This window comes from Lithobates pipiens, unplaced genomic scaffold (assembly GCF_037356315.1).
Source record: "Lithobates pipiens isolate NorthernLeopardFrog02 unplaced genomic scaffold, aLitPip1_a1.2 Scaffold_1, whole genome shotgun sequence".
Lineage (NCBI taxonomy): Eukaryota > Metazoa > Chordata > Amphibia > Anura > Ranidae > Lithobates > Lithobates pipiens.
The window spans coordinates 2,044,036-2,057,389 of record NW_027507685.1 but is presented as its reverse complement, the minus strand read 5'-3'; the positions used below and the strand labels follow the sequence as shown (position 1 = coordinate 2,057,389).

The following is a 13,354-nucleotide window of genomic DNA, read 5'->3' as shown; positions in this document are numbered from 1 at the left end:
TATCGGACATACTCCAATCATGTGTAGCCTACTCCGACAGACAAAGTGCCACGCATGCTCAGATCAAATTCCTAGACCAAAGTTATTGGCTACTAGCCTGAACGTAGTCCCGTCGTAAGGAAATAACGTCATCACGTTATGTACAATCGGATTTTCCGACAACTTATTCTGACCGTGTGTATGCAACATCACTTCTGGACCTCTTCCGGAATTAATCTGTCGGAATTACTCCGACGGATTTGGTTGTCGGAATCTCCGACCGTGTGTACAAGGGCTAAGAGGTGTCTTATGGAAGATCAATATTGGCACGGTGATCCATACAGGGACCTTTTAGGAACATTTTAGCCCTAACTGCACAAGGGACCTTAGTTTAGAACTAAAGTTCAAACAGGTTATTGTCGTTTCAGGAAAAAATAAATTGGAATGGTTTCTTATTTATAAAGCTGGTCTGCACAATCTCTTTGCTAATATTTATATTATTACTATTAACCCCAAAAAAATCTGCATGATCTACTCTATACGGCAAATTATGTAGTCAATTTCGAATTACTCTCAGGTATTTGCACCAATAACAGATGCCAACCAGACCACTCTCCTTAACATACATGAAGTATAGGCAATCTCCACAATAAAGATCTGCATATAGTATAGGAGGGTAACGTGATGCACTTTGAACATAGAATTCTGTTTGGTGTGCAATGCAGGCATTGGATAGGCCATCATATAGGGTGTTCAATCCTATAACCTTCAGCAGTGGTACATTTCCCATCACCCACTACCACTGCCTGCCATACTTACTATGTTAGCAGCTCGGACGTGCATCTCATAGTTATCCTGCTCTCCTTGAGTTGAGCGCAAGACTTGATGCTCTTCTTCAATCTGTAAAACATAAATGAAGTTGAATTCTACATTTGTTTCAAAGCTTGACTAGAGTGAGGAAAAAAAGTATTTGATCCTCCTCCGATTTTGTACGTTTGCCCACTGACAAAGAAAATATCAGTCTATCATTTTAATGCTAGACTTATTTTGAACAGTGAGAGGCAGAATAAAAAAAAAAAAAATAAATAAAAAAAAATTCCAGCAAAAACTAAAACTTAAAAAAAGTTATAAATTGATGTGCATTTAAATGAGTGAAATAAGTATTTGATTCCCTATCAAACAACAAGATTACTGACTCCCAGGTGTCTTCTATACAAGTAACGAGCCGAGATTAGGAGCACACTCTTAAAGGGAGTGCTCCTAATCTCAGCTTGTTACCTGTATAAAAGCCACCTGTCCACAGAAGCAATCTGATTCCAATCTCTCCACCATGGACAAACAAAAGAGCTGTCCAAGGATGTCAGGGACAAGATTGTAGACCTACACAAGGCTGAAATGGTCTACAAGACCATCGCCAAACAGCTTGGTGAGAAGGTGACAACAGGTGGTGTGATTATTATTCGCAAATGGAAGAAACACAAACAAGCAGTCAATCTCCCTTGGTCTGGGGCTCCATGCAAGATCTCACATCGGCGCGTTTCAATGATAAATGAGAACGGTGAGGAATCAGCCCAGAACTACACGGGAGAATCTTGTCAATGATCTCAAGGCAGCTGGGACCATAGTCAGCAGGAAAACAATTGGTAACATATTACAACATGAAGGACTGAAACTCTACAGCACCCACAAGGGTCCTGCTCAAGAAAGCACATGTACAGGCCCGTCTGAAGTTTGCTAATGAACACCTGAATCATTCAGAGAACTGGGCGAAAGTGTTGTGGTCAGATGAGACCAAAAATCAAGCTCTTTGGCATCAACTCAACTAACCATGTTTGGAGGAGGAGGAATGCTGCTTATGACCCCCAAGAACACCATCCCCCACTGTCAAACATGGAGATGGAAACATTATGCTTTGGTGGTGTTTTTCTGCTAAGGGGACAGGACAACTTCACCGCATCAAAGGGACGATGGACAGGGCCATGTACCTTCAAATCTTGGGCCAGAACCTCCTTCCCTCAGCCAGGGCATTGAAAATGGGTCGTGGATGGGTTTTCTAGCATAATGACCCAAAACACATGGCCAAGGTAACAAAGCAGTGGCTCAAAAGAAGCACATTAAAGGTCCTGTAGTGGCCTAGCCAGTCTCCAGACCTTAATCTCATAGAAAATATGTGGAGAGAGCTGAAGTTTTGAGTTACCAAACGTCAGACTCGAATCCCTAATGACTTGGAAAGGATCTGCAAAGAGTAGTGGACAAAAGTCCTAAAGATTTGTGCAAACCTGGTGGCCAACTACAAGAAACAGCTGACCTTTGTGATTGCCAACAAGGGTTTTGCCACCAAGTACTAAGTCATGTTTTGCAAAGGGGTCAAATACTTTTTTCGCTCATTAAATCCAAATCAAATTTATAAATTTTGTGAAATGAGTTTTTCTGGATTTTTTTGTTGTTATTCTGTCTCTCACTGTTAATATAAAATCGACCATTAAAATTATAGACTGATCATTTGTCAGTGGGCGAACGTTAAAAAAAAAAAAAAAAAAAAATAAAAAAAATCAGCAGGGGATCAAATACTTTTTTTTCCCCTTACTGTATAATAGATAAATGTTTGTAATCATTTTGGATGAAGTTGGAAGTTGATGAAGTTGGCGGGAAAGCGTTAGCTCAGGTTTACATTCACTTTGTCTCACGATTATGGCCTGCAGCACATGAAGTACTATACGAATTTGGTAATTATCGATGTGCTACTTAACATGCTTGGAGGCTTCACACACTACAGCTAAGTTTCCATTTAAAGCAGGAGTCCGCCGGGACTCCGCGTTTTTTTTTTTTTTTTTTTTTAAAAGCCAGCAGCTACAAATACTGCAGCTGCTGACTTCTAAAATAGTGACACTTACCTGTCCAGCGCGCCCGCGATGTCGGCACCCGAAGCCGATTTCTAGATCGTCTCTCGGGTCCTGCCGCCGCCATCTTGGGTATGGGAATCAGGAAATGGAGCCTTTCGGCTTCATTTCCCAGTTCCCTACTGCGCATGCGCGAGTCGCGCTGCGCATTAAGGACGGTTCCCGCTGCCTCTGGGATCTGTGTGTTTCCCAACAGGCAGCGGGGCACTTGCGGAAAGGGGCGGGCACTTGTGGAAAGGGGCGTAATATACGCCCCTTTCCGCAGAGAGCTATCCCGGAAGTGGGTGCAGAATACCTGTACTGTACAGGTATCTGCACCCCCCTCCCCCCTGAAAGGTGCCAATTGTGGCGCCGGAGGGGGGGGGGGGGAGGGTTCCGTTGAGCGGAAGGTCCACTTTAGGGTGGACCTCCGCTTTAAATATACATGCTTTTGGGCTCAGTGACTATTCAGCATCTGTAGCCATCAGCTCACGTCGTACTGCTGTATTTTTTGTTTTTCTCCTCATTAGCTCACTAATTTCGATTGACAGCAGTGAGAGCCAATCAGGAGGGAAAGTCCCAGGTAGTCACTCGTGCAGCATCGTTGGATCGAGATGGAGCGCAGGTAAGTATTAGGGGGCCTGCTGCCCACAAAAAGGTTTTTTAACCTGATGTATAGAATGCATGAAGATAAACAACCACTTTAGGCTAATTATAATATTGGCAAATATTGACTGTCAAAGTTAATTTCTCCCAATCAATTCTTGTGTGTCCCTTAAAGTGGTGTTGCCACCAAAAAATTAAAACAGCTTAAAATTCGTAAAAAAAATAAAAAAAAAATAATTGGCAAAAAAATAATTTTTTACTCACCTCTAAATACCGGTTGCTAGGGGGTCCCTCGTAATCTGCCTTCCTCATTGCCCGGGCTGGTGACATCACTTCCCCTCACGCCGCACATTCACCTGGGACCTGTCATGTGTCCCAGGTGACTGTACGGCGTATCACGGCGCCCTGCGCCGCTCGCGCATGCGCAGTGGGTGCCCGGGTGCCCACAGTATGCATGACGCCGCGAGCGGAGCGGGGAGCGAGGGGGGGGCTTCGTTCCCCCGCATCGCTGGACCCTGGGGCAGGTAAGTGTCCGATTATTAAAAGCCAGCAGCTGCAGTATTTGTAGCTGCTGACTTTAAATTTTTTTTTTTTTTTAGGGGGTACCCCACTTTAACATGCCACACCAGGTACAAAGTTAAATATAAAAGTACAATACAACAAAACATAGAAAATGGTGCCAGAAATTAAAGCAGTCAGTGTCCGAATACATTTTTTCCAGTCTCCCAAAATGTATCAAACTTCAAGGGGTAGCCTCATGGTTTATAGATCAATATACTGTATACAGGAGGTAGTATTTGATTTATTAATCTGTTCCAAGTGTTGAGGTGAATTAAAAATCAGTGGATATCTAGTGGAGTACCACTGTTTTCCTGGCATAGAATTAAAGTGATCTTGGGAATGTTTTATTAAAAGCACCAAAGACACAATTTTGGGATACAACGGTTAGGGGCATCAAAGTTGTGCAAGGTAAAGGCTGTGTCTTGTGTCCAGAAAGGTCTGACCGTCTTACATGCCCATATCATATGCTGCAGATCCCCATCGCGTTTTTAAAATTTATGTCAGGAGTCTCTTTTATCAATCTGAAGCAGGCAGGTGTGCAAAACAGCGTTTCTAAACCTTTTTTCAGCCAAGGCACCCTAAAATGATGCAAAATCTCAAGGAACGCTATTCTTAAGGTGATACTAAAGTCTTTTTTTTTTTTCCATTACAAATAACAAACATGTTATACTTACCTGCTCTGTGCAGTGGTTTTGCACAAAGCAGCCCCAAATCCTTCTCTTCTGGGATGCCTCTTTGGTGCTTCTGGCCCTTTCCTCCTGTTGAGTGCCCCCACAGAAAGCAGCTTGCTATCGGGCACCTGAGCCGAGCCGCAGATCCCTGTGTCCATTCAAACACAGAGCCACGGGCCCGGCCCCTTTCTCTCTTCATTGGCTCAATGACTTTGACTGACAGCAGAAAGAGCCAATGGAGCCGCTGTGCTGTTTCAGCCAATGAGGAGGTGAGTCTCAGACAGGCGAGTCTCTTGTGCAACATCGCTGGATAGAGATGGGCTAAGGTCAGGGGCGGACTTACCATTCGGGCACTCAGGCACTGCCCGAGGGCCCCATGCCACTAAGGGGCCCCATCAGGGTTGCCAGCCTCAATGAAACCAGGGACAGCATGTAAAAATCGGTTTGGTTTTAAAAAAAAAAATCCCAAGATTATAGCTGCCCTGCCTCTCCAGTACCCTTTCAGCGTGTGTATGTGTATTCTGTGTGTGTATATATTGTATGTATACTGTGTGTGTGTGTAAACTGTGTGGCCCTATAATCTCCTTTTGCCCGGGAGCCCCATAATCTTTTCCTATTGCCCGGGGGCCCCATGAGTTGTCAGTCCGCCCATGGCTCAAGTATGAGGGGGGCCTGCTGCATAGAGAAGATTTTTATCTTAAGCCATAGAATGCATTAAGATATAAAAAAATAAATAAATAAATAAAATAAAAAAACCTTTTGCCTTTACAACCACTTTAAATTTAGGAAACTGAAATAATAGTTGTACATAACACAGCAGCATCCACAAAAGTAGCTTTGCACACCGGTACCGGCTAGTATGCCACAGCATTTCTCTTCTCATTCAATTTATTTCCCTCACACAGCTAAAACAACCCCGTAGCTGACAGAGAGGGGCAAACGAAGATAATGTGCAGGCTCTCACTGTTCCAGATCTGGCCCACACAGTGCCCAAGGCTGTTAATGCTGCAAAATAAAAACCCATGGCTTTGTGTCACCAAAAAAAGTTAAGCTTGAGCCACCCACTGGCTTATTGAAAATGCTTGGGCGATTTTAAGCATTTAGTAACGGCACTCCTGAAGAACCCAGGTAGCACCGAAAGATGAAAAAGCTGTAATAGACTATGAAAGTATCTCACTTCAATATGTTTGTCCCTAGAAGAAATAACTATAAAAATAGGAGTTAAAAATTCCTGCCAACTTTGGTCAGAGATATTAGGAATATCTTTACTCCTTTATCTTAGTGCGCTTATATGGTCCAGAGATTAAAGTGGTTGTAAACCCTTACAAACCACTTTGACCTACAGGTAAGCCTAGATTAAGGCTTACCTGTAGGTCCAAGCAATATCTCCTAAACCTATATGGTTTAGGAGATATTTGCCCGAAAACGGGCACCGCTGTCTACGGCGCATGCGCCGTAGACAGCGGCGCGCAGGCGCACTGAGCGCGGCATTTCCGAAAATGGAGCTGCCGCGTGTGTCGACTCCCGTGCGCATGCGCGGGAGTGACGTCATCGCGGCTTCGCCGAATGACAGCGGCGGAGCTGCGAGACCCCACCAACAAGATGGATGCGGCGGACTACAGGGGACACCGGCGACTTCGCTGGCTCCTGTGTCAGGTAAGTGACACATGATGGTCTACTATGCGATGCATAGTAGTCCATTATGCTTTGCCTTTGCAGGGAATGAAAGAGGAAGTAAACTCATCAGGGTTTACTTCCTCTTTAAGCTGGTATGGACCATCTGGAGAAATGCACGTTGCACCACGTTACACGCTAAATAAAGGGTAAAAAAAAAAAATACTACAAAAGATGGAGGCTCCTAACAGCATGTTAATTGTTAGCGCAAACTGACTGGTTGTCCATTGCTGTGCATTTATCTCTGGGACTGAGCTCTTCTGCACTGGACTGCAAGAGGCTGATGTCAAGTCCAATTCAAATACTTGCACTAGTTACTTTCAAAAACACAGCAAAACTATTTTGTTATGAAACCCATAGCTGGTGTTATTTCTTATCTGCCTGGAGTTCAGCTTTATCATTATTCATGGTTATAGTTAAACACTATACACGTTATCCTACATTTCTATTAGATACCCAGAGGTAAGAGTGTTAGGACCATCTTTTGGTATTCCCTCTCTTCCTGCGTTAATCCATGACTATCAATTAATTATATATTTACAGTCTATTACAGGAACTCCCATATTGGTTGCTCCTGATGAGTGGATACTACTCCACGAAACGCGTCGAGCTTATATATTTGGTGTCCTGTCACGGTATCCATGTGTACGCTATGGGTTTTATTCGCCTGTGTCATTCAAATGTTGTTCTCAGCCCCTGTACACACGGTTGGAGATTTCGACAACCAAATCCGTCGGATCTTGTCCGAAACTGTTGCATACACAACGGTCGGACTAAGTTGTCGAAAAATCCGATCTTTCAGAACGTGATGACGTAATTTGGTTACGATGGGACTACGTTCAGGCTAGTAGCCAATAGCTTTGATGTAGGAATTTGATCTGAGCATGCGTGGCACTTTGTCCGATCAAAATTCGCTACACATGATCGGAGTATATCCGATCGGACCAGTTGGTCGGAAAATATTTCTAGCAAGTTGGAAAATTGGGTCTGACGGAATCAGTCCGATGCATACCACACACAGTCGGATTATCCGACGACACATTCCGACGGATTCTCCGACCGTGTGTACAAGGGCTTAGATAACTTTTTATTACTATATATTTGTGCCCATTTTGGTTATAATATTGATACGTATTTTACTATGTTACATTGCTTACTATGTTATGAATTGTACATTATGTTATGATGGAATAATCAAGCTTTATGTGCATTGTATCAAATTACTGATCCAATTAAAAATGTTTATCAATTACTGTAATACGCCCATTATTGCCACTTATTTAATAATATATATATAGAATATTTATCGTATGTCTCATCCCCACTGAGTGGTGTGCTTCATATAAAGTCTCAATGTCCCTTATATTTTCCCCCTTTTCCCTTTAATGTTTCCATATCAATAGGGATGGAGACCTGTGTACCGGTTGGTCATGGCCTCATATAAAGTCCCAACTTCTTCTCCTTTTTTTTGCATAGTTAAACACTCACCCGGGCAGTTTTGATGATCTCAGTGAAATTGTCCATGATGGACTTAATATCATCTTTCAGTCGCTTGTTGTAGGACTGGAGCAAAGTTTCCTTACTTTGAGGTAAAGCCCGCTGCTGAGACATGATGTCACTGGAAGAGCAGAGAAAAACGTTATGACATCACTGCAAATAAACAAACATACACACCACCCCCCCTCCCCCCCCCCCCCCCCCCCCAACAGCCCCAGATTTCACAGGCCTATCACATGAGTTGAACAAAAACCTGGGTTCTCATGAACATATCACCTGGGGGTTCTTGTCCCTGCCAGTTCCAGTCATTATTTAACCACTTGCTTACTGGGCACTTAAACCCCCCTCCTGCCCAGACCAATTTTCAGCTTTCAGCGCTGATGCACTTTGAATGACAATTGCGCGGGCATACAACACTGTACCCAAATGAAATTTTTATATTTTTTTTTCCCACAAATAGAGCTTTATTTTGGTGGTATTTAATTACAGCTGGGAGTTTTATTTTTTGCTAAACAAACAAAAAAAGATGCAAAAAAAAAAAAAATCATGTTTAATAGTTTGTTGTAAAATTTGGCAAACAGGTCATTTTTCTCCTTCATTGAAGTGCGCTGATGAGGCGGCACTGATAGGCTGCACTGGTGGGCACTGATGGGCATAGTTAAGGTGGCACTAATAGGCACAGATAAGGTGGCACCGATAGGCACAGATGGGTGGCACCAAGGGGCACTGATAGGTACCACTGATAGATGGGACTGATGGGCACCGATAGGTGGCTCTGATAGGTGGCACTGCTGGGCACTGGTAGATGACACTGATGGGCACGGATATGTGGCACTGGGGTGCAGCACCGTTGTTGAGGCAGATTGTGGGCACTGCTGGGTGGCACTGTGGGCACTGCTGGGTGGCACTTATTTTTTAATGAGGTGGCGCTGGCAGGGCTGGCCATGATCGGGACTGATGTCCCGATCACGGCCACCGGTGATCGGCTCTTTTTTTTTCTCCTCGCGCTGTCAGCGCAAGGAGGAACAATAGCCGATTACCGGCTCCGTTGTATCACATGATCAGCTGTCATTGGCTGACAGCTGATCACGTGGTAAGGGGTCGGGATCGACCCCTTGCTCGGATCAGTGATCAGGCGAGTCTCATAGACTCGCCGATCACAGAGCGTGCCGCGCGCCCCCGCTCGTGCACGGGACGACGTCAATAGATGTAGTCCCGGGAAAGGAGGTCCATGCTGTAGCCGTCATTCGGCTATAGCGCGGGTCTCTAGTGGTTAAATTAAAGCAGAGTTCCACCCACTTTTACAACTTGGTCTTAAAGGAAAGACCACCCCTCGTTTTTGGATAACGATTTTTTTTTTTTACTCTTTCCTACCTTTTCTGAAGTACATAATGTACTTCCCCGTCCTAGCTTGTCTGTGGCCCAGTGCGTCATCTCCTCCTGCCCCCTATTCCCCCCCGCTGCCTTCTGGGACCTACGTGTGTCCCAGAAGACAATGGGACATTCAGAAAGCGACATGCGACTTGGGCATGCGCAGTAGGAAACCAGTTGTGAAGCCTGAAGGCTCCACTGCCGGTTTCCCTTAGTTACAATGGCGGAGGCTGCACCCAATCCAATGGGTGGGTCGGTCTCGGGGGGGGGGGGGGGGGGGGCTGACATCGTGGGCTCCCTGGACAGGTTAGTGTACTTATTAAAAGTCCACCTCCACAACTGGGTCATTCATTCCCAGAGATCTGTGAATGAATAAAACTACAAGTCCCATCTGACACCTGAGCTGGAAGACTAGTCTGCAGAAGCCAGAGCATTGCACCCCAAACCACTGATCATAGTTGTAATGATTGCAGATTTCAATGCAAAAAAAATCGTTTTATATAAAAAAAAAAAAAATGCGTACACTTATTTATTTATTTATTTTTTTGCAGGAGGGTTTCTTTCATCCCTGTGTATCATCTGAGGCCGTTCACTTCACTGGGTATATGTGAGGGTTTACATCCATTTTAAGTGAATAAAAAAGATAAATGGATGTATTTTAATGGGCCAAGTTTACACTATCGCAGTACTTTATGCCTCTTGCACACAGGGCGTTTGCCCAGCTCCTCTAAATGCCCATTCTCCTGGCAGGGAAAAAGCAGCTTTAAAAAAAAAAAAACTGCCTAAAGTTGCATTTCGCAAACGTGTTTAGACGCATCAAGCATTTGGGTGTTCATTCATTCCATTGGCAGAATATTAACATTTCTAGCCATTGAAACGAACAAACTCTCAAGTGCTAAACATGCCTAGCATTTAGGTACATTTAGACGCGTTAAGCATTTTTTTTCCCGCTCAAACGCCCCTCTCTCCTGAACACGCAGTTGATAGTGTTTGGGGTTTTTATTGCATGTAAAACACTTCTCTTCTAATACGCCTGTAAACACCCATGTGTGCATGAGTCCTAAGGCCTGATTCGCACATGAACGCAGTCCATATTCCTGTATGACTGAGTGTGGTGGGATTTTCAGCCCATTCATTTGACTGGGCAGAAATCGCACTGCATCACACCAGCAGTAGTGCGCTACTTACCATAAACAAACTGCACCGGAGCACATTGTACTGCAGTACCATACCATCTGGTACAAGCAAACACATGGAATTTGTCATCGGATTTGTTAGGATTATATTGGTACCTGCTGCAGATCACACACCCAGTGTGTTTTGAACAAGATGCATGGAATGTGGGTTTTCCACCTTGCAGTCTCATGTGAACGAGTCCTTAGGGCCAATTCACACCTGCAAATGCAGAGCAGCCAGTGTGATTCAGCACTCCAGCCGCTCTGCATTGCCTGCTGGCTAGGGGGCAGTGTGGTGCACAATTCAGCACACTGCATCGTGCCCGTTTTTCTTTTTTTGGATCAGCTTTATTTGAAATGTACAAAACGTACACTTTTAAACGTTCCAAAGCCGGGTATCACTGCCTGACATTGCAATGCAATTCTGGCTGGTGCTCTGCGATAAAATGCAGCATGTCTGTATTTTAGCACAGCACTAGGCTGTGTTGCAGTGTGAATGGGACACGTAGTTAACCACTTAAGGACCGCCGCATGCCATTGTACGTCATCACAATGGCATGTACAGGCACAAGCACGTACATGTACGTGCTTGCCTTCCAGCGGGTAGGGGGTCCGATCGGACCCCCTCCCGCTGGATGCGGTGGTCCGGTTCGCTTCAGGAGCGATCTGGGATGAGGGGATGGCCGTTGGTTTCTGGCCACCCCCTCTCGATCGCTTCTGGCGAATGAGAAGCTTCCTCCCACTGTGTATTGTATACACAGGCAGGGAGGAAGTGATGTCATTCTCCTCGGGGCAGTCTTATTGACCGGACTACGAGGAGAAGACACAGTAAGTCTGCACCAAACACTACACATAGGCACACAAACCCCCCCCCCATCACCCCACACCCCCCCCCCCCCATCACAGTGTCATTTATTTACTGATCACTGCGTTCAGTGTCAGTTGTAAAAGTAAAAAGTGTCAGGGCAGTTAGTGTTAGGTCCAGGGTAGCCCCCTACCACCCCCCAATAAAGATTTAACCCCCTGATTGCCCTTAGAGTTATCCCTTTCACCCCCTTTTGCCAGTGTCACTAAGCGATCATTTTTCTGATCGCTGCATTAGTATCGCTAGTGTCGCTAGGTAGCTAGTTATTTTTTTAGGTTCACCGCCAGATTTTTATAGCGCTAGGTACCCCGATATAGTACCCAATAATGGTTTTAACCCCCTGATTGCCCCTAGTTAACCCTTTCACCAGCAATCACCGTATAAGTGTCACTGGTGACGCTGGTTAGCCAGTTAGTTATTTAGGTTCCCCGTAAGGTTTTTATATAGCGCCAGGGACCCCCATATACTACCTAATAGAAATTTGAACCCCCGATTGCCCCTAGTTAACCCTTTCACCAGTGATCACCGTATAAGTGTTACAGGTGACTCTGGTTAGTTAGTTTGCTTTTTATAGCATCAGGGCACCCACCATTTATTACCCAATAAAGGTTTAACCCCCTGATCACCCGGCGGGCGATATCAATTAGGTTTTAGGGTCAGGGTCTGCGTCGCCCCAGGCAGCGCTAAGTTAGTGCCAGTACTGCTAACACCCACGCGCAAAGCATACACCTCCCGTAGTGGTATAGAATCTGAACAGATCAATATCTGATCTGATCAGATCTATACTAGCGTCCCCAGCAGTTTAGGGTTCCAAAAAAACACATTGTTAGCGGGATCAGCCCAGATACCTGCTAGCACCTGCGTTTTGCCCCAGCCCACCCAAGTGCAGTATCGATCGATCACTGTCACTTACAAAACACTAAACACATAACTGCAGCGATCGCAGAGTCAGGCCTGATCCCTGCCATCGCTAACAGGTTTTTTTGGTATCGTTTTATATTTAAATCCTGAAGGCAGTGCTTGGTTTTCGGGGTCCCGTACGTGGCTAGGCTCCCAAAAAGTCCCCCACATGTGGTATCCCCGTACTCGGGAGAAGCAGCAGAATTTATTTTGGGGTGTAATTTGACTTATGCCCATAGCATGTGTGAGCAATATATCATTTAGTGACAACTTTGTGAAAAAAAAATAAAAATTAAATTGTAATATTCCTGCACCTTGTGGCAAAATATAAAATATTTCATGGACTCAACATGCCTTTCAGTAAATAGCTTGGGGTGTCTACTTTCCAAAATGGGGTCATTTGGGGGGGTTTTGTGTTATTTTGGCATTTTATGGCCTTCGAAACTGTGATAGGTAGTGAGGAGTGAAATCAAAAATTTGCACCCTTAGAAACCCTGAAGGCAGTGATTGGTTTTCGGGGTGCCGTACGCGGCTAGACTCCCAAAAAGTCCCACATATGTGGTATCCCCGTACTCAGGAGAAGCAGCAGAATATATTTTGGGGTGCAATTCCACATATAACCATGGCATGTGTGAGAAATATATCATTTAGTGACAACTTTTTGTAAACTTTTTTGTTTTTTGTGTCATTATTCAATCACTTGGGACAAAAAAAAAAAAAAAAAATATTCAATGGGCTCAACATGCCTCTCAGAAATTTCCTTGGGGTGTCTACTTTCCAAAATGGGGTCATTTGGGGGGGGGGGGGGGGGGGGTTTGTACTGCCCTGCCATTTTAGCACCTCAAGAAATGAGATAGGCAGTCGTAAATTAAAAGCTGTGTAAATTCCAGAAAATGTACTCTAGTTTTTAGACGCTATAACTTTTGCGCAAACCAATAAATATACGCTTATTGACATTTTTTTTTTTACTAAAGACATGTGGCTGAATACATTTTGCCCTAAATGTATGACTAAAATTTAGTTTATTCGATTTTTCTTATAACAAAAAGTAGAAAAAATATTTTTTTCTCAAAATTTTCGGTCTTTTTCCATTTATATCGCAAAAAATAAAAATCGCAGAGGCAATCAAATACCACTAAAAGAAAGCTCTATTTGTGGGAAGAAAAGGACGCAAAT

At 44.3% G+C, this 13,354-nt stretch overlaps 1 protein-coding gene across 6 annotated transcripts in view; it reads right to left on the bottom strand.

Moving 5' to 3' along the window:
* Positions 1 to 13,354, bottom strand: part of MED22 (mediator complex subunit 22) — a 32,084-nt gene that overhangs the window by 14,243 nt on the left and 4,487 nt on the right. For all 6 annotated transcript variants that reach the window (XM_077465175.1, XM_077465182.1, XM_077465151.1 and 3 more), the window contains exons 2-3: positions 7,859 to 7,988; positions 799 to 879 (exon numbers count right to left, since the gene is read on the bottom strand). In XM_077465175.1, coding sequence (XP_077321301.1) covers positions 799 to 879; positions 7,859 to 7,981 — 204 coding nt within the window. In that variant the 5' untranslated portion in view covers positions 7,982 to 7,988. The remainder of the gene's footprint in view (positions 1 to 798; positions 880 to 7,858; positions 7,989 to 13,354) is intronic.